The 21,594-nt window shown below is 35.9% G+C and overlaps 1 protein-coding gene across 1 annotated transcript in view; it reads right to left on the reverse strand.

Annotated features, from left to right (window-relative positions):
- Window positions 1–21,594, reverse strand: part of LOC111511811 (choline transporter-like protein 1) — a 105,164-nt gene that overhangs the window by 62,021 nt on the left and 21,549 nt on the right. Inside the window, exons 2-3 of the mRNA XM_074178882.1 lie at window positions 21,024–21,067; window positions 16,493–16,621 (exon numbers count right to left, since the gene is read on the reverse strand). Of these exons, the coding sequence (XP_074034983.1) occupies window positions 16,493–16,621; window positions 21,024–21,062 (168 nt within the window). The 5' untranslated portion in view covers window positions 21,063–21,067. The remainder of the gene's footprint in view (window positions 1–16,492; window positions 16,622–21,023; window positions 21,068–21,594) is intronic.

Raw genomic sequence — 21,594 nt, forward strand, 5'->3', positions numbered from 1 at the left:
TTAAGTTAAGTATGTTTTGAAAATGAAGAGCGCAATTAGTATAAGAGTTGAGCCATCAGGGTAATCGAATAAGTCGTAATAAATGAAAAGATACATTTAGACATAATTATTGTGTATTGAACAATATGTACACAGGTTGAAGCAACAAAAGATGACTAAAATTGTGATAGTTGGCGACATGAGGAAAATTACTTTTCATCAATATTGAGCCGAAATACTCCGTGTAATTTTTAGGTACAGGTTTGCGGTTTTAACCTTACAAAAGATGGGAGTATGATGAAAACACATGCTTATCAAAACACATATAATATATTTTTGATGTAGATATGTTTCAGATAATCATAAAAAGTTTTCTTATTCGAAATTCATTGTAGAAAACGCTCAGAGCAATGGAAAAAATATGAAAAGGTACCTAAAAATGAGAAAAAAACTCTACCGTACATAGGGAGACGTGAAAGTTGACATTGTGTTTTTATTTAACTCAGTCAACCAATTTCCAGGGCCGTAATTTAAAAGGGCATAATTCACACAATTTTAATCAAATATTGCCGAAACAAAGGGAAATATAACATTGAATTTAATTTATTAGTATGAAGTGAACGTCAAAGATACAAAAACTACAGGTCCGTATTTAAAAATTCAAAGATGGGGGTGGCCCAAGTCAAATGACACCCTGTATAAAAGATTCATGGACATATTCTGATAGCCCACATCAAGTGCCAATAGCAAAATGTGGACAGATTTTCAATATGTCTGCGAATAAAGAAAATATATACAAAAAAATAATTTGGGATTTTTTGGTTCTTTCTGTATATCTCCAGAACCAAAAGAGCTACATTCGATTATTTAACATCATTGAATCGGTCTCTTAAATACCTAACTTTGCCACAATTTAATATGTAAAGATGTAAAGATGGGTAACACTTGTTTGCCGAAAGCAGGAAACAACACAAACGCACGGAGTCAACAACAGGAGCCAACCGCACATTTGTGGTTCCAGTTAGAAGACCTAAAATTCCCAGGCTACATCTAACACGACCACGCGGTTGGCTCCTGTTGTTGACTCCGTGCGTTTGTGTTGTTTCCTGCTTTCGGCAAACAAGTGTTGCCCATCTTTACACTTGGCTGCACCGCGCTGGTGAGGCCAAAAGCCAGAAACACGTGTCCGCAGTTTGCCCCCCTGTTTGGAGTGTTGTATCCACGAATTTTTCATTTTTGATTTATATCATGCACACTCGATAAAATTTCTATTTGTATTTATATACTGGACCCGGATGTCACGCAGGTAGCTATAGCTGCCTACGTGGTCGTGTCAGATGTAGCCTGGGAATTCTAGATCTTCTAACTGGAACCACAAATGTGGTTCCAGTTAGAAGACCTAGAATTACAGTTCCAGTTAGAATATATATATATATACAGAACACGGAGCGAAACCCGAGAAAACAGCTCAGCATACTTTATCCGTGAGAATATATATATATATATATATATATATATATATATATATATATATATATATATACATGTGTATATATATATATATATATATATATATATTATATTTTTTTTCTCGTGACATATCCCCGAGCTCTACAAGTAGGTACATAATTACATAATCTGTATGTTCATCAAAAATAAGTTTGGAGTCAAAAATAACTCATAAATCTTTAAGTGAATTAACTCGTAAAATCAACTCGAAATTGAAATTGACGAGTCAACGCGTTTTTTTTTAATTTTTTTAAACGCGAATTATGGAAAATAAACCTTGATTCGTTTTCACTGGCCCATCCTGTACACAAAATGTGATGATAGCCTTCAACGTGAGAGGCATGCAAAACCATTTAACGGTTCCCTATCGATTTGTCTTCGTGCACCTATCAAGCCATTATATCAACAATTGTTTGATAATGTAAATTTGTGAGGTTATATAAAATAAGTTGAACGTTTGAAGAAAAATGTATTCGTCGAGTACACCTCATATATGTTGAACAGTGCGTTCATCAACACTACTATTGCTAAATGGCTGGTTAATTTTTTGGCTGTTTCAGCAGCGCTTTATTCCAATTTGAATTCGTAGAGAATTATTGACCGAAAATCGCTTAACGACATCATACATACAAATAAAAATAAGCTGAAAAAAGGAAAACAATTTATTTCGAAAAAAAAAATAAACAGCATCCATGTTATAGAGTACAAAATTCTCTATCGATCAGTATATACCATAATGCAGTAGAACAAATGTTTTTTGAGATATGGAGATACAAAACCACATGAAATTGAAACGGACGAAACTTTTGAAACAACCCAATATGACGGATGTGAAGTAATCCACATCCACAGAGTAAACTGAGAAAAAAATATTGAACTATTATTTTTTCATTTAACCACTCTACACGTAGGTATCATTTTTCAATATGATACGCTTTTTGACTGACTTTGTGAAAGAAAGGAACCGTCCTAGTTTTTAAATCGTCTGGGGGTGGAAATGGGTTGGAAATGGGGTAGAAATGGGGTGGAAATATTTATAAAATTCGTAACATGTACACTTATCAAACTGAGGACGGAATCGACGAGAAAATTACCACACCATAGTTTTACAGGTCGTATGAGGGGGTGAAAAGGGATGGAAACTTCAAAAAATCGTACATAAAAATTGAATTCGTACACCTACAAGGATGAGGTATGTTTTTCCTAATGACCGCATCGACGAGAAAAACATCGCGCCATAGTTTCGAACAGAACTGGCCGATGCTTGATGAAAATCCATACTAAAACTAATTAATACAGTTTATTGTAAACCGCGATTTTTGTAAAACCCTTTAAAATGAAAATCATACAATTCACTGTATTCATTAGTTTTTTTTTACGCCATAGTTTCACAGGCCGTCTGAGGGAATGTTTCCGTCGTCGATTCGGTCATCAGGAATAACATCTCACTTTGATAAGTGTACAAAGTGGATTATTCATGTTACGAATTTTATAAATATTTCCACCTCTTCAGACGGCCTAAAAGCTAGTACGATTCTTTTTTTTTTCACTAAGTCAGTGAACAAACGTATCATATTGAAAAATGTGAGGTGTGCAAAGTCGTTAAATGAAAAAGTAATAGTTTCTCTGTACTCTGTGGATGTAGATAACTTCACACCCATCCCAATATATATAGTATAGGAGCTAGCAACGTTTTCGAGAGAGAATTTCAGAACAGTTGATTTTTTGATATGTTGTCTTTCTTGCTCTTTCGGTTGGAGTCCGGGCTACCTAGCTGCCGGTAGTGATTGCATTTATTAATGCGCATCTTACCTGCACAGGTAAAAATCCTTAACTTTAGCATAATTTTTTAAAGCGTAATTTTTAATTTTTTGTCTTCAGATAGCTCCACCAGACATCAATTTTTATTGCCAGGCATTTTTATTGTTGTTAATTATGTGCCATAGGTACGCCATTTTTTATTTTTTTAAAATAAAAAATTCAAAGTATTTTTGAATGTCTGTAATTTTTATCTTATGTTCTTTAAACATAAAGTAATCTAAAATTAATTTGCCAGACGTTAATTCGATTGTTAAGTATTAAACATAAATGAAAAAAGTAATGAAAAGTATTGGGGTATAATGCTTATGGTTAGAGAGAGAGAGACAGTTTAAAGTGCAAGACAGATAGAAAGCAACGGCAGCGCATCGGCAAATGGACAACATGGCGTCAGTCTAAAGACATATTTTTGTTTTGTGTTTACGTTATTTGAGATGTTTATTTATTAATTTTGTTACAACGGCCAGTGACAAAATGAAATGTGTTTTCTGTAAAGGACATAAAGATAAAATCATACTTTTCGTGGTTGATAAACTGGATAAATGCCAGGATACGTTTAAAATATAAATTAAAGTACAGTAACATCGAGTTGACTACTGAAATAAATGAGAAACAGATGCATATCACAGACAATGTTACACCAGCTACAGCTCCTTTTTTACTAAATATTGAAGAGAATGGTGAGACTTTAAAGAAAACAATGTATATCAGTGAATATGTTGAAGAGGACAAAAGTTTTGATAAACCAATAACAAAAAATAAAGTTTTTAATTTTGCTGAGGTGCCAAAGAAAAATAAAATGTCTTTAGGAAATAAAGTTGTTGAGTTGCGAATGCAAAGAGACCTACTTGGTAGAATGCTGTGAATTTCTCTGACTCAAAAGGTTCACATTGAGAAAGTTTTGACATTTCCACTTACCCCAATCCCAGCATCAATGTGTCACCCAGATGGTTCAATTTGTAAAACTGCTAAATCACAATTAGCAAAGCTTATTAAAAAAATTGGGCAACACTATACATCAACAACCGGCATCTTTTGATGTTTGTCTTGTTGATAGTTTCTTTTTGTTGCATCTCATGAAAGATGTACCACAAACATATGACGGTATATCTAAAAAGGTTGTGAGTACTTCTCCCAGATGAAATCTATTCGGATTAACATCGTCTTTGACCTGTATTTTTTGCCTTCTATCAAAGATTGTGAACGTTCACGTCGAGAAGAAGCAACCAGTCCAGTGTCAATTGGTCCAAATCAAGTTCGATCACATAATTTTACAGCCGAACTTAAAAATACACAATTTAAAGAAGCTCTAGATCACTGGGATATTGAAGAAATGGTACCTTTCATTGGTAATAAAAATATTTATGTAAGTTACGATAAATGTTATTCTTACAAAGTTTTAAATAAAAAAGTAATGAAGACTACTGAAGAATCTTATCATGGGAAGAACACGAAGAAACCGAGTCTAGGAATATTTTTCATATTAGTCAAACTGATAACTGATTTTGATGCTGAAGGTGTTATACGCTGTTCTGACTCTGATATTTTAATTATACTTGAATTGGAGCACTTGAAATCATCTTCAACAATCCGGATGGATATGGGTGTAGTGAATCATCAGCGATACATAAACGTCAATGAAATATACCGAATAGGGGTATATTTATGTAAAGCTTTGCCATGCTTCCATGCAATCACCAGGTGTGATTATACAATAGCATTTTTTAGAAAAGGCAAAGTTATCAACTAGCTTTTCAAAATATTATTACGGATGACGAAGAAATACTTGAAACTACCTTTGTAACCCTTGACAAGTTTATTTGTCAAATGTATGGAGTTAAAAAGTCTTCGAGTGTTAATAATGTTCAATTTCATCTATTCTCAAGTACTTTCCAGTCTGAAAAATCCGATGAAAACTTTGAAATTTTTTTTCGAAACATCGACTCATCCAGTTTGCCACCCTGCAAAGCAGAATTACTCTAACATTTATTAACGGTTTGCTATGTGACTGAGCTATGGAGAAATGCGCACTTAAAACATCCGACATCTTTATCTCCAGTTGCTTCCTGTTGGACCATCAACGACGATAATTATGATTTTATTTGATTTGTGGGAGAGAAATTACCTTCCACAATTGCAGATGTTATTATTCAAAGTAAGTATTGAATAGATCATTGATAATAAAAACTGGATTATTATATAACGAACAAAAACAATTACGGGAATTTTGATTTTTTGTTACAGATGACGGAATATTGGAAGACAATGACACTTCCCAAGACGGTGATATAAATAATTCTGACAGTGAGAGGAAAGATGATGATGATGATTATGAAGATGCCTCCTTTTAATTTAATTTAAAAAAAAATCTGAAAGTTTGCATTATATATTTGTAATTCATGTGTAACAATCAGTACTTTTTTTAATTAAAACATGTAATTTTTGAACCTTCCTGGAAATAGTTTTTATTCCATTCCTTTCAATTTATGCTTATTTTAATTATATTTTCAATTTTATGTTGACATTTTTTCATTCCAACTTGTATTTTATAGGAACAATTATTTCCTGTCTCATTCTAAAAATTTTCTGTTTTACACTAGCCGATACGCTGCCGTCGCTTTCTATCTCTCTTGCACTTTGAACTGTCTCTCTCTAACCGCAATCATTATACCGCAATGCTTTTCATTAAGTTTTTCATTAATATCCAATACTTAACAATCGAATTATCGTCTGGCAAATTTATTTTAGATTATTTTATGTTTAAAGAACATAATATAAAAATTACAGACATTCCAAAATACTTTGGATTTTTTATTTTAAAAAAAATTAAAAATCGTGTATGGCACATAATTAACAACAATAAAAAATTGATGTCTGGTGGATCTATCTAAAGGCAAAAAATTAAAAATTACGCTTTAATAAATTCTTTTAAAGTTGAGGATTTTTACCTGTGCAGGTAAGATGCGTATTAATAAACGCAACCACTACCGCCAGCCAGGTAGCCCGGATTCTAACCGAAAGAGCAAGAAAGACGGCAAATCAAAAAACCAACTGTTCTAAAACTCTTGTTTTCCAAACGTTGTTAGCTCCCGTACTACGATACGTCAAAACTCCAGTGCTGTTTAGTTGGTTCCACACATTTGGCCATCATAATAATTTAGTAAAATATAAGATATGAATTCAAAAGTGGAAATTTATATGGAAACTATAAAATAACTTCACTGAAAGCTCTCAGAATGTTCAAATCGAAATTCTGAAACAAGAAATAAATAATCACTAAGAGACGCTACCATTTTTGCCGTAGATAAAATCGGAATAACCTAACAATATTGCGTCATGCAAATATTGACTTATATTGTTTGCGTTTCTGTCTCTCTTCGAAAATCCCCAATTATACAAGTTGTTTCCTAACTACAGAGGGTGATTCGTTAGGTAGTTTTGAGAAAAAAAGTTCCTAAGAACATATGTCCAGAGTTGCTTTGTTTCTGGGATACAAGGCGTTGAAGTTAAAAAACCGTTATTTATAAAATATCATAAATATCCTCACACCAATTTGGTTGAAATTTGCTACAGTTATTTGAAGTAATGAGGCGCTTATTTAACCCGAACTAAATTGAAAGTATTAGGTCCAGTGGTGTCTCAGAAGGCACCACAGCCAACAATGTTGAGAAAAAAGAATGCCACTGACTTTTTTGTAGTTTTTTATTTTTTTAGATTAAACAACTTAGGACAACCGCACACTATAGACTTTTTATCGGCCGATAGTTCAATTGGATTCTTATTAGTATAGAATCGTAATGGGAGTCCGCACATCTAAGCGATACCAGTCCGCCGACTGAGTAATCAGAAACAAGTTGGATAGGCTTCCCAATTCTGATTCAATTACAAATTTGGACAACTATCGGCTGGGTTCTAGTCAGACTGTGTGTTTATGAGAGTGCACAGACTCACCAACTAAACAGTCGGTGCCTGCAGACTCCTCACTCTACATTCCATTGTTGATATCTGATATCAAATATTATTCTAGTACCTACTGTATCTTTGAATATATTTGCGTTTTCATTACATTTTTTTTTTTCATAATTATGTCGAATATTGCCGAATGTTCAGTAGAAAATATAATTTCAGAAGTTGAAAAGCGACCTGCATTATATAATAAAGCATTAAAAGAATATTCCAATGTTAATATTAAAAAGAAACTATGGCATGAGGTTTGTGCAATTGTTGTTCCTGCATGGGGTGAAATGGATGCTGAAGACAGAAGAAAACAAGCTTTCCTCGATAACATTCTTCAATACTTTCAATACAACGCGTCAAAATATTATATATATATATATATATATATATATATATATATATATATATATATATATATATATATATTATATAATTCAACTATTCAGACTTTTCAGTTGGTGGTCTGCGCACGCGCACCGAAGCGAACAGTTTTGTTTGAGTAGTGTGCCCCCACCAAACCCAACCAGACTAAACTATCGGCCGATAAAAAGTCTGTAGTGTGCGCTTGCCCTAAAATGCAACTTTTTCGTCGCTTGTGTTTTCTCCATATCAAGATTTGTTTAAAAAAAAAATCACTTCTAAAAACTATCCAACTATCCTTACGGCGATACATCAAATGTCCACCAGTGAGGATGACGGTGTCCCATGTAAGTGAAATTTTACCTCTTTCATATAGCATATTGTGTAGCAAATCCTGTAAATGATATCTGTTCAGTTCCATAAGAAGTGCGTCGCAGATACTTCATTTTCTACATTTGGTGAACTTTTTTTATACAAATTGTATTCTCCCTAACAAGTTGTCATTGTTATTCATATATAATTGATAAATCAATTGTATTGAACGTTATTTTGAATATATTTGGGTTTGCTGAGTACTTTCATAGTTTCCGATCCATATTTCGTCCTACATTCGACGTATTTAGTCACCGGATAGGTGAATTTCGAATATTTAACATTTGGCGATCGTGACAGAATTCCGACTATGAAGAAGGTAGTGAAGTTACTAGCCGTGCAGCGAAGAACATTCGACCAGGTTTTCAATGATATTTTGAACTTGTTTGGCCAAGAAAACACTGACAAGATTGCCATATTCAGGAAAATTAATATTATGGAGCAGAAAATCCCAGGCACATCCAATGACCATAAGTCAGCAATCGATTTGGTGCCGATATAGCTGGAAAATTATTCACTGGTAACTGATATAAGTTGGAATGCGGCCTAGTAGCAATTGAAACTCTATTAGGTTGGACCCTGATGGGAAAACTCAAAAGAAAACCATGAAGAAACTCCGAAATCATCGACAGTGATGTCCATGTTTTCCAAATACGAATCGATTGCTGACCGGCTAAATCTACACCGATGACTTCAAAAACTTTGGCTTCTCGCACACGATTTTCTGGAAGTGCTATAGGTGGAACCTCAATACGTCTGGAGTTGAATTTGCGACAAAGTGTTTGGGATATAAACTGAATAGAGAAAACTGTTTTTTGTATAATTCAGTGGTCATAGAAAAGTATATGTTTCAGCAATAGTTATCTTCCATGTAATTCAATGTTCGAGCTGTTTCGATAGGGGTTTTTTTCCAGGGTGTGCCTGAAATTTACTTCTTTGCATGTTCTACATATCTTTGTATAGAGTTACCTTTTTCGAAATTGATTGCTTCCTTCCTTTCTTTGGAAGACTTACACACGTTTTCAGATGGAGAAGTAGAAGGCCAAAACCTTTCTTTCACAAAAAGTCTTTAACAAATTGTTGATAAAATGAAACTGCAACAAATTCAGCTACCAAAATAGCAATTTAAGTGATATAAAAATATACAATAATAACTTTAGCAACAACTCCACGTTCAAGTGGAAGTAAAGTGGAACAGTTATTTTTAACCGCATATTCTGCCATAACCGTTGGACTGTAATAGGCAAAAACGTGGTTTCATCGGCACTTATCAACTTATGTATTCTGAAGCTGTTATGCGTGAGGAATTGAGAATGGGAGCCCCGCTGGTTTGAAGTATTACGAACGAACACTGATTTAACTACGAAATTGTCATGAGATAATCATGCCAAAATTCTTGCGAGTGATGTACGATGAATTTCAATACTCTCTATTCCCTAAGACGAGCACGAAATTCAGAAAGTGTTATTCTTTTGTATACAATACAAGCAAGTGTATTATAATTTTTATATTACAATTTTTTCAAGGATATTCATCAATTCATAAATCACTCGAAGTCCTTATTATTTGCAGACGACCTCAAGACTTCGCAACAATCTATTACGCTTTCAACAATCAGATGCAAACATGCAGTTTCAGGCATATGTCAATCGAAAAATAATAGTGCTATTAATAGTTTAATGAATTCGAGAAACAGATTTTAAACAGGCTTTTAAACAGATTTTAAACAGCTTTACACAGAATTCTAGCCAGAGGTTCCAATACGAAATATCAAATTTGCTAGTAAAAAAATTGATTTTGCTGGAGTTACCTGGAGTTCAACAGTATTTCGACCAGTATTCTTGAGTACTGGTTTGTAGTAGACAAACATATCAGCTTTTAATAAATGTTTCTTCTAACAGTCTTATCTCCCTAGCTTATTTTTGTCTGTTTTGAGAAATTGATGTTCAACGATGTCTACAGTACATTCCAGTTGAAAACTAGAAACAGTCTTTTGATATGATAACCACACACTACATCGATTTAATTATATTATACAGGATGATTTCGTACCTAACTACGGTACGAAACTTCAGAGGGTGATTCCTTAGATCTTTTTAATAAGAAAAAAGTTCTTATGAACATCCGGAGTTGCTTCTTTTTTGAGAATCAACGCATTACAGTTTAAAAACACCGTATTTATAAAATATCATCAAAATATCCTGATACCGATTTGGCTGAAATTTATTACAGTTATTTGAAATAATAAGGGGCTCATTTAGCCTGAACTAGATTGAAATCATCAGGTACAGTGGCGTCTCAGTGAGCACCACAGCCAACATATTGAAAAAAAAAAAGAACGCCACCGACTTTTTTTGTAATTTATAATTTTTTTAGATAAAGAAACTAAAAATTACAACTTTTTCGTCGCTTGTGTTTTCTTCATATCAAGCTTCGTTTTCAAGAAAAAACATCACTTCTAAAAACTATTCATGGACAACATGAAATAAAAACCAAAAGTCAATATTGAACAATTTCGAGCCTAAAGTAAATGAGCAAAATGTCCACCTTCTGATAAAATACACGACTGCAATCGATTTGTCATTGATTGTCTGACAAGTTCAAAAATACTTGGAGTAATCCTTAGGACACTGCAATTGTTAATTATCCTATTCCTCAAGTCACTCATATCTAGTACAGAAGTTTTATAAACAAGAGCCTTCAGATGACCCCATAAATATAAATCGAGAGGATTTATATCAGGACTACAAGCTGGCCAAACTAACTTTGCTGAAAGCTCTCAGAATGTTCAAATCGAGATTTAAAAATAAGAAATATATAATCACTCAGAGACGCTATTGTTTTTCCCGTAGATAAAATCGGAATATTCTAACAATATTGCGTCATGCAAATATTGACTTTGTATACTGTTTGCATTTGTGTCTCTCTTTGAAAATTCCCAATTATACAGGTTGTTTCCTAACCACGGTACGAAACTTCAGAGGGTGATTCGTTAGGTAGACTAAGTTGTTGATGACACCAACGTAGCAAGCCATGATGAATCCCTCAGTTTCCGACTTCAGTCCACTCGACCTGAGAAAAGCGAACGTCAGGCGCTTTGATGAGCCAAGGTCTCCAATGTTATTGAAGAAGACCCCGTACATTGGCTTATCATTGTGTTTCCGCAGAAGTAAGGTGATTTCTGCGGCTTTTATCTGAGCTTTTTGTTGAACGGGTTCCAACTCGGTGACAGATTTGTGGTCACCTCTATCAGTGTCGAAAATTATACCGAGTTCATCAGCTGCTCGGGCAGCTGCCCTAAAGAGAAATGCTCCCATTCCTGCTCTTTCATGGTCATGGACCATGCAGAGAAGGGGATCCGAACTCCTGACGACTTTACAGGCTGTATTCAGTACCATTCTGTCATGTAGACACTCCAAACTCAAAAATCAACAGCCTCCCTGTTGTCGAGGGAAGTACAACCGTGGAACGGAAAGATGCATCATTTTTCGGGCCTTTACGTCGAGTTGATACAGCTCCTCCCGAGTCCACTTCACTACTCCAAACGAGTAAAGTAAGATTGGAACGGAAAGCATATTTTTTGCAAAAACTTTGTTTTTCCCCGACAGTTCCGATGATCAGATCTATCAAAGTTTGTGCTGATACTTGCCGCGGAGAGAATTTTTCACTGCTGTTACCTCTTGTTAGTGGCGTTGTTCCACCCCGAGGTAAGTATACGTCTCTCCGGCATCCAGATGGTGAAGGATGCTTCCATCTACGAGCTGCACATCCTCTCTTTAGTCCCCGCATCGTCCTCTTTTGAGATGGACCATTGTACATTTGTCTATCCCGAATTTCATACCGGTAGCATGCGTGTACTCTTCCACCACCCTCAAGGACTGATGGAGATCCTTCTCTCCAGAGGCATGAAGTTTAAGATCATCTATATAAAACAAATGGGTGACCTTGTGCCTCCGGTTTCCGGGGTGCCACAGTAATACCCTCGAATATTATAATTATTATTATTATTATTATTTTTTTCACCATAGTGTGCGCTGTTCAGGCCCTATCCCCCGAAGCCCCGATACATTCGGGAGGGCGCGCCAGCATAATCAACCAATGACCACTCCCCACACCGTGGGGTAAGTGATCATTGGGTCCGAGAATCACGTGCCCTGAGCAAACGCAGTGAGCCAAGAATGACAGCCTTCTGCATCTGTGCGGCTAATATTTCTGCCTTAGTGCGGCAAGCCGGTATGATTTTGAGATTCGAGAGTAGAGAAGACATCATTCCACCAAGGACTCCAATAACCAGAACAACCATCTTGACAGAGTGATCTGGATAGAATCTGCGGAGTTCGAAGAGAAAATCTCGATATTTTATCCGTTTTTCCTCCTCTTTTCTGACGATATTCGTCTCGCCAGGAGCTGAAAACTCCACGACAAATATCGTTTTGGTCTGGTGGTCGTGGAGGACTACATCAGGCTTATTAGCTTGTATGAGCCTGAGGGTGGGGAACGAATAGTTCCAATAAATTCGGCACTTCTCGTTCCCCACAACGGATTCAATATCCCCCGGAGCGTAGGGCAACACCGGTGTCTCGTCAATACCGTAAGAGTGCCGTAGATGGTAATATAGCACTCTTAGGGCCGCGTTATGTCGATGGATATAGGCCAAGACCGCATATGCTGGACATGCTGATAGCAAGTGCATTAGGGTCTCGGGCGCCTCGCGGCAGGCCCTGCACCTTGTGTCAGGAACCTCTATACCCATCACGCGACTGCGGTAGACTAAGGTGTTGAAGACACCATCCTGGCAAGCCATGATGAATCCCTCAGTTTCCGACTTCAGCCCACTCGACCTGAGAAAAGCGAACGTCAGGCGCTTTGATAAGCCAAGGTCTTCAATTTTATTGAAGAAGACCCCATGCATTGGCTTATCCCTGTGTCTCCGCAGAAGTAAGGTGATCTCTGCGGCTTTTATCTGAGCTTTTTGCTGAACGGGTTCCAACTCGGTGACAGAGTTGTAGTCACCTCGTTCAGAGTCGACAACTATACCGAGTTCATCAGCTGCTCAAGCAGCTGCCCTAAGGAGAAATGCTCCTTAGGGCAGCTGCTCTATTATTATTATTATTATTATATTGTGTGGAACCTTTCAAATGAATAATGTTATTATAATTATCATATTGAGACTATAAAAAATTGTTAATCGCGTGGGTTTTGATAAAATTTTAAACGTAAAAAATCAACTTCTCTCCACAACCACCCTAATGTCAAACAATTCAATTGGAAATGATAGTCAAGTGACACCTCATTTTAAAGATATTCCACTTCTGTATATCCTAAAATTTTCGACAATATAACGATAAGCAATGCCAAAATAAAATACTCTTTTGACTTTCTAATCAATTCAAAACAATGAAGGGACGTCAACTTTTTAATAGTAGCCAGTGCCGCATTTGCAGTTATAGCTGGCTTATAAAAAAGGGAAAAAAGAAACGCTGGTGGATGACTTCCTTTATATTGAAGTAGGTTGACCTCCTGAAGTCTGCCATTTTTAAATAGCATGGTAAACGCGAAAGAAAACACCGGCAATGTCGACATCAAAAATTTCACTAATCTCCCGCCAAACGTCCTCTTCTTCAACAATATTATAATAAAATTTGTCGGTTTATTCCAGTTTTGAAGTTTTTCATATGGAAATCATATTGGGAAATAGAAGTCCTAACTAGTGAAATTCACCATGAAACATTGTGAACCACTTTCAAGCAAACGAAGAAACTGATCTCTTCAGTAGTCTAGAATACGTCATATGTGTGATTGATGACTTGTTTATTTTGTAGTAATTCATGATCACTTTAATGAAATGAATAACAACACTTTTGTCTAATTACCACTAGTCAATTTTATTTATACGACCGGTTTCGGGTTTAACCTCGTTATCAAGTATAAAACTAGAATGTGAAATTTCAAATTTCACAATTAATCGACGATTTGCATACATCAAACATCTTGCTCTAATAACTTCAACATTACTGAATCCAAGATTCAAAAGTACATATCTAAATTCTGATGAAGTTGACATTGCCACTTTGGAAATAAAAAACCATTTGAAGATGTGCACGCAAGACGTTAGCGATACAATAAGTGAAAACTGTCATTCTGGAGATCCACAGCCATCTTGTTCATCTAGAATGGCGTCTTCAGGAAAAATGGAAGGGCTTTGGGATGCCCATGATGAATCTACTTGTAACTTAATAGAAACCTCTGGTGTGGAGAACAGTGATTGTTAATCACAAATTAAGCAAACTATTCAAGCATACTTGTCAGAGTCTAGGCTACAGAGAAGTGCAGATATTTATCCTTACTGGGAGTCCATTTCTGTCTTTAAGAAAGGTGGTACTGAAATTCTTGTCAGCTCCACTGACCAGCATTTCCAGTGAACGATTATTCAGTGCTGCTGGACAAATTTATTCAGAAAGAAGGAGCAATCTGCGAGGCGAAAATGTTGATAAACTGTTGTTTCTTACCTATAATATAAGATTGTTTAATTATAAATAATAATAAGAAATCACGATTACAGATGCCTACTTGAAATTATAAGTATCTAGTCGTCAAATTAATCGTTTTAACTTTTGTTTTGTTTCTTAAATAATATTTTTTTTTAAATAAGGAGTTGTCATGTTAATTTGTTTATCAATAAGTGAAAATGTCGAAGACTGCATAACGTTGTGATTTGAAGATGAAAATATAAATACTGATTGACTGTAATGACGTTTTCTTAATTTTTCCCTCAAAACATAATCCTTTTAAGGAAGTTTCGGTTTCGGCCGAAACTGAGACCGTTGCCGAAATTCGGTTTCGGTTGAAGAAACCAATTTCGGTCGGACACTAGAAATTTGAAAACTGGGTAATATCGGGAGTTTTTAGGTAAGATGGAAGAACAAGTAGTTAAACACTGAAGATTATGGGGGTTGTTAAACTTATAAACTCAAGAGTGGGTTGGAAATTCTTTTCAGGTGAAGTAATTGCGAAAGCTCTGTGTACCATTGATCTAAACGCGGATAACTTATGTGAGAGTGGTTGGTAGGTCTAAAGTGAGTGAGTCTATTCGACCCTCCACCGCAACCCACAAGGGTTTATTGTGGCTCACACCTATTCACACTTGGCTAAATAAACCCAGCTTCTTAACGAAGCCGATTAGTTTGTATGGTGAGTGGTCTTTCATGTCAGGTGGTGAGAGTACGGATCTGTCGAACTCAAAGAACCTGATTCGGTCCCCAGCGGGGCAGGCACAAAGTATATGCTCTGCTGTTTCATCATTTTCCAGGCATAGGCAACACACACTATCATCCAACAGTCCAAATCTCTGCATATGATGATTCAAATGACAGTGACCTGTAAGAAGGCCTGTTAGACATCGTAGTTCATCCCTACTGTAGTCCAACAACTGTTTGGAATCAAGCTTCGAAGGGTGAATAAACGCCTTGGAGTGAGCCAATCCTGGAAGATTCTGCCAGAAGTCCATAAATCTTCTTGCCATCCAGGTGTTCATTGTTTGTTTGGCAAAGCCCAAAGCGATGCCAATGACAGGTTCTGGTTCAATGAAACCGCTTGCAGCAAGAGAGTCCGCAGCTTCATTGCCTTCCAGGCCAGTATGGCCAGGAATCCAGACCAGAGACAATCTGTGGAGTCTTCCTATCGAGGAGAATCGTTTTTGGTAGTTTGCTACCAATTTAGACGTTACTCGGTAGGAGCCAAGAGCTTCCAACGCCGCTTGACTGTCCGAGAATATTTTTATTGAGTGAGAGAGGTTGCATTTATCCAATCTCTCCGCATATGAGAGTGGACTGAAAGAGTCAAAGGGAATTGTACAGTCTGTGAATGTGTTTTTCCGGTAGATATTGAAGTGAAAACCATTATGTTGTATGTATGAACATTGTCAAGAATCAAAACACAAAATGAGTAAAGATAACCTCAAAATCCTACAAAGAGAAAAAATTAATTTGTTGGAAGCCATGGAAATTAGCAAATCAATTAAAAACCAGAAATATATACCCCTAAACAAGCAACTCGATTTATGTAGGTCTCCACTCTTGAATTTATAAGTTCAACAACCCCTATAATCTTCAGTGTTGAATTTTAAAGTTGGCCACCCCGGTTAGTTCAACTACTTGTTCTATTTTACCTAAAAACTCCCGATATAACCGACTTTTTCAAATTTCACATTTTAGTTTTATAGTTGAAAATAGGGTTAAACCCGAAACCGGTCGTATAAATAAAATTCACTAGGGGTAATTAGACGAAAGTGTTTTTATTCATTTCATTGAAATATAGAATACGTTACTTTCAAATGAAGAATTTTCAAAAATTGACAGTTCTGTAGCTTTAGCTACCCCGTGATTTATTTTTCATTTTGTTACCACACTACTGGCCTCAATCTACTAATTCAAAAATTGACAGATGTCTTGACAACAGTAATAAACTTCGATATAAAATTGAAGACTTTGTTACTCACCAGAACTAAAACTGAGACGAAAAATATTATCAAAAATTTTCTGTCTGTGGGACGTCTATTTTCTGGTCGTTCAGGAATCGTGATATTATCCAACAAGTTATTCGTGGACATTTTCTTGAAGACGGTGAGCTGAAAACGGAAAAAAACTTTCAGGATCGAATTTTATACCATGGAATAGTTTAGGCCTAACATATGCCGAATCAACATGAATCTAGAAATAAAAAATTTCAAAGAACTTCTGAATATCATCCACATTTGATTATTCACGGATGATTCCAAACTATTATTCTTTTCACGTGACACTTCTCTAATCCAATTTCCAACATCTTACCGAAAAAAGATTTTTGGCTTTCTTCACCTCCATCTTTGAATAAAAAATGTGGAACTTTTCCATAATTTTTTTTCGAGAAACTAATGTTTCCCAAAATCATTTTCTTTTCAATTCGAATCGTAATGAACTTTTGTTATCGTCTCGAGGACGAAAAATTTTTGCAATCCAAAGTGCAAGCTTTAAAACGTATAGCTTCATAGGGTTGCAATTCCGCTATTTTGGAAACAAATATCTACTTTATTGAATCTTTCCCTCCAACCGATTTCCTGGAGTCTTTGAAGTCCACTAGATACTTGTTAGGACAAGAGAATTGTTCCGAATTCTTAGGGTTCTTGTTGAATACTCTTCGTGAGCAAAACAATAGCAGAATCAATGCTCCTCAACGCTCTGGATTGAATGATTCCGTACAGTCTATCTCGTCTTGTATTTGTAAATATTTTGCTGGAAAAACTCCTCACTTGTTTACTTTGTAGTAAATGTTCAAAAGGTAGCAAAAACGTATGTGAATTTCTGGAACTTCAACTAGCGTTTCCTAATATGACTAATAACTAGTCCGTGCAAAGCTTATTGTTAAATCATCTGAAAATGGAATGGGGAAAGTTAGTGAGGAAACAATGCCCAAATACAGAACGAAAACAGGACTATGAAGTCGCCAACGTCATCAACATGAGTTCCCGCTCGCTCACGGAAATAGAGGAATCCTTGTTGAGGAAAGGTGTAAATTTCGCCATTGCGCCAACATCTGTGCCCACTTTGGAGATAATTACTGCAGTGGATTCCTTATTGACCAGACAGAGGCAGAAGAATTCAGATGGAAAATCAAAGAACAACAGCTGGACCGAGAAACAGTTCCAACATCTAACATCAGCAATGAAAAACGAAGAGCTCTGATCGGGCTACGTAGAGACAACACCTTCAAGATCCTACCTGCAGATAAAGGAAACGCTACTGTGATGATGGATATTGTTCTCTACGAACAGAAGATCGAAGAGGTTCTTCAGAAGGAACCATACACAAAGATCGTACGGGTCCTACTGCATCAATTGAAAGGAAGTTGTACCAGATTTTGAAAAAAACACCAAGTCTATTTTTCGGACAAGGAAGGATCATCGCTAACACCACACCACAGTGCGCCCCCTCACTTGTATGGACTACCCAAAATCCACAAGAAGAACGTTCCGCTTAGACCGATCATCAGCTCCAGAGATTCGGCTACTCAAAACTTGTCTAGATTTTTACTTCCCATAATACAACCATTACAAGGAAAAACATAGTCTTTTGAGAAGAATTCAAGGCATTTTGTCGAACTACTAGGGTCAATTGAAGTCACACAGGAAGATCAATTGATTAGTTTCGACGTGGAAAGCCTTTACACCAACGTTCCAGTCGAAGGAGCACTTCAAATCATACAGAGAAAGCTATCCGAAGACGGGAACCTGAAAGAGAGAACGAATCTATCTATAGAATAGATAGTAATTATGGAATTACTAGTACGCTGTGTACAAAACTGTTTTTTCCAACTGAAGGACGAATTTTTTACCCAAGATGAGTGACTGCCAACATATATATGGAGTGATTTGAAACTCTGGCCATTGAAAAAGCCCACAAAAAACCTCGAGTATGGTTGAGATATGTTCCTCAAACACATCAACAGCGTGAGACCTTCCATCACTTTCACAATGGAGAAGGAAATCCACAACGAATTGCCATTCTTAGACGTTTTGGTGAAGAGGACCGACACTAAGTGGGAAACATCTGTATACCGAAAACCCACTCACACGGAACAGTATCTGAACCACGAATCCAACACCATCCATCAACTAAAAGAGGAACTCGAAGGATGGAAGGTACACGAAGGAACGTCTCGAAAAAGAACTAGACATCATCAAAAATGATCTTCAACGGAATGGCTACTCCAAAGCGATGGTAGAAAAGATTTTGGCTAAAAGACAGCAGGAGTCTAGCAAGGAAGAGAAGCCGTTACAACCAGTGCTTGCACTTCCTTACACCAGAGGATTATCGGAGAGAATGAGAAGAATTGGTTCCAAGTACAACATCAGAAACTGCTTCAGATCCGGTAACACTATCCATAGCAGCCTCATGAAAACCAGGCCACCAAACGCGGACATCGATTCCAAAAATTGCATTTACCGGATACCCAGTGAGTGCGGAAAATCTTATATTGGTGAAACTAAGAATGTTCGCATTGCCGAGCACAAGAAACACACACAGCGAAGAAAAACCAGCAAATCAGGAATAGCAGACCATGTTTGGACCCATCAACACAACATCGAGTGGTCCCAAGCTGATATCTTGCACAGAGAGGAACATTGGTTTAGGAGAAAATTCAAGGAAGCCGCATACATGTTGTCCAACAACGTATTCAGCCAAGCCAGCGTAGAAATACGCAACATATGGAAACCCATCATCAAGCGAAAAATGGCCAACTCCCGCCAAACGGTTATCTCCCGCCAAAACGGTCATCTCCCACGGAACCAGTGAAGCGGAAAAGATGGAAAGCGAGGATAAGTGAAAGTACTCGGACGACCCATAAATAGTAATTTTTCGGAGGAATCAGTCCAGTCATCACCCGAAGACGATTGTGGATACTAACAATCGAAACGTCGTGAACTAACTTGGCTTGAAATCTCTTAACTTTTTATTTTTATCTTTATTTTCATTTTGTATTTCTTTATTTTTATTTTTTGTCCAATTGTTTTATTTTTACTTGTATTTTATTTCACTATTATTTCATTTCAGGTTTTTTTTGCTTAATATATTCGTTATTTATAGATGCGCCAAACTAACTGACTTTTATAAGAAAACGAGTATAGCTGAGGCACCAGTCAATCTAATAATAACATGACTCAACCTCTCACGGAAGCACCAAACTCTTACGAAGGTTCGAAATAGATGAACACTTCAATCTAGCAGACCACTATTATAATCTTCATGTAGTCATTGTTCACTGTGGTTCTGGCGTTGAATCTGGTCATTATTTCGCCTTGGTCAAAGACGAAACGGCCTGGTTTAAGTTTTACGATAGTCGTGTCACTAAGTGTTCTGGCGATGTATTGAATTTATTGGAGCCTCTGGACACACTCTACATTTTGTTTTACGAAAGAGAGAGGATATTGGCAGATCAAGATCTTCAGATGATGTGGTGCTTCGATGTTCCAGATTGTCAAGGTTGCAAGTGATGTTCGTGTCTCCAATAAGGCGGATGACTTTTTTTCTTCACGAATTACGAAAAACGAAACCACATATGTCTCAAGTGTAATCATATATCGGCCTTCCCAAGTCAAAAATACTCACAGGCATTTTCATAAGTTTTTTCTGGATTTTTCGGAAATGATAGATGTTTTCTTTTCTACATGAGACGTCAAACTGACAAACGGTATAACGTAAAATCGATCACTTCATGATTTTTTGTAAAATACTGAAATATTCTCCATCAAAATAAAAAAGTGTATTGTATAAGTTAGAAAATTCAATTCATGTAACTGGTTATCAAAATTTTCATTTTGTATAACTCAGGGTATTTTGAAGGATTCTCGCATAAATCTCGCTTTCACATGAAATGAAACGGTTTCTAACTAGTAATAAAAAGAGCTATATAACATTACTTTAATTCAAAACATAATTCTTCCTTGAAAATAAGTAATTTTGAGAGACATGAGGTGACCGAACCATTTCTTTTCTTAATTTTCATTCAATCAAATAAGTACAATGAATATAGCACGAATTTTTTAAATATAATAATAATGATTATAATAATAATTATTCATTGTGCCAATTCATCAAAATAAGGTTACTGAATACTACAGATATTTCGTATTTAAATCTTACATCGATCATTCCTACCAAAAAAGATTTGAATGTTCATTTATATTAAAATTACCAAATTAACAATACAAGTTACAAGCTGATGTTATTTATAAAAATGCAATCAAGTATATACCCCTTGTGTTAAAAATTCTTTTAACACTAGTGTTAATAATACTTTAAACACTATTAGTGTGGAAAATATTTTTACGCTACTTTGTTAAAATCCTCTTTAAATACACTTGACAACCATTAAAAATGTCACAGTTGCAAAAAATAAGTTAAACTTCTTTATATTTTGAATACAAAAGTACGGCCGTTCTTTGAAATCGCTCTGTGAATTAAAAAAAAATAATATATAGATATAATACTCACTTCTTCAGGTTGGATGTCTTTACTCAATTTCTCCCCCATCTTGCCTGAAAAAATAAAATTTATTAACGACACTGGACAAGGAACTTTTCAACTCAATGTAGAAAATTTTCCGCGGTCGAGACAAACTGGAATCTTCATTTCAACGTTATACATTATCATGCAAAAATAATATGATAAATGTGAATGGCCCCATAGGGTAGATGTAGAATATCAATGATAATAAAAATAAATCTATACTTCAAGAACGATACAATAGATATGCTGAAATGGGAAAGGCTAAAGAACATAATCAAAAGATGAAACAGGCTAAAAAAAGAGAAAGATGTTCAAGAATACAGTTTTACAGTGTTACAAATTACAGGTTAGAGAATGGGTGTATTAAATATGTAATTAGGTCAATGTTAGTATAGGATAGAAAACTGGGCAAAATGGTATTCTATCATTTTAAAGAACTTGCTATTTTTCCAGGAGTGCCATCACTTAATAATGTTGACGAAGAGTGCCCGAAAAATACTGAGGGTGTAAGTATTGAAGTTATTTAAAAAAAATATTATTCTGAATCGTTATTTAA

The sequence above is a fragment of the Leptinotarsa decemlineata genome, unplaced genomic scaffold (assembly GCF_025532065.1).
Source record: "Leptinotarsa decemlineata unplaced genomic scaffold, Ldec_3_MD MMD2_tig00004307_RagTag_RagTag, whole genome shotgun sequence".
Lineage (NCBI taxonomy): Eukaryota > Metazoa > Arthropoda > Insecta > Coleoptera > Chrysomelidae > Leptinotarsa > Leptinotarsa decemlineata.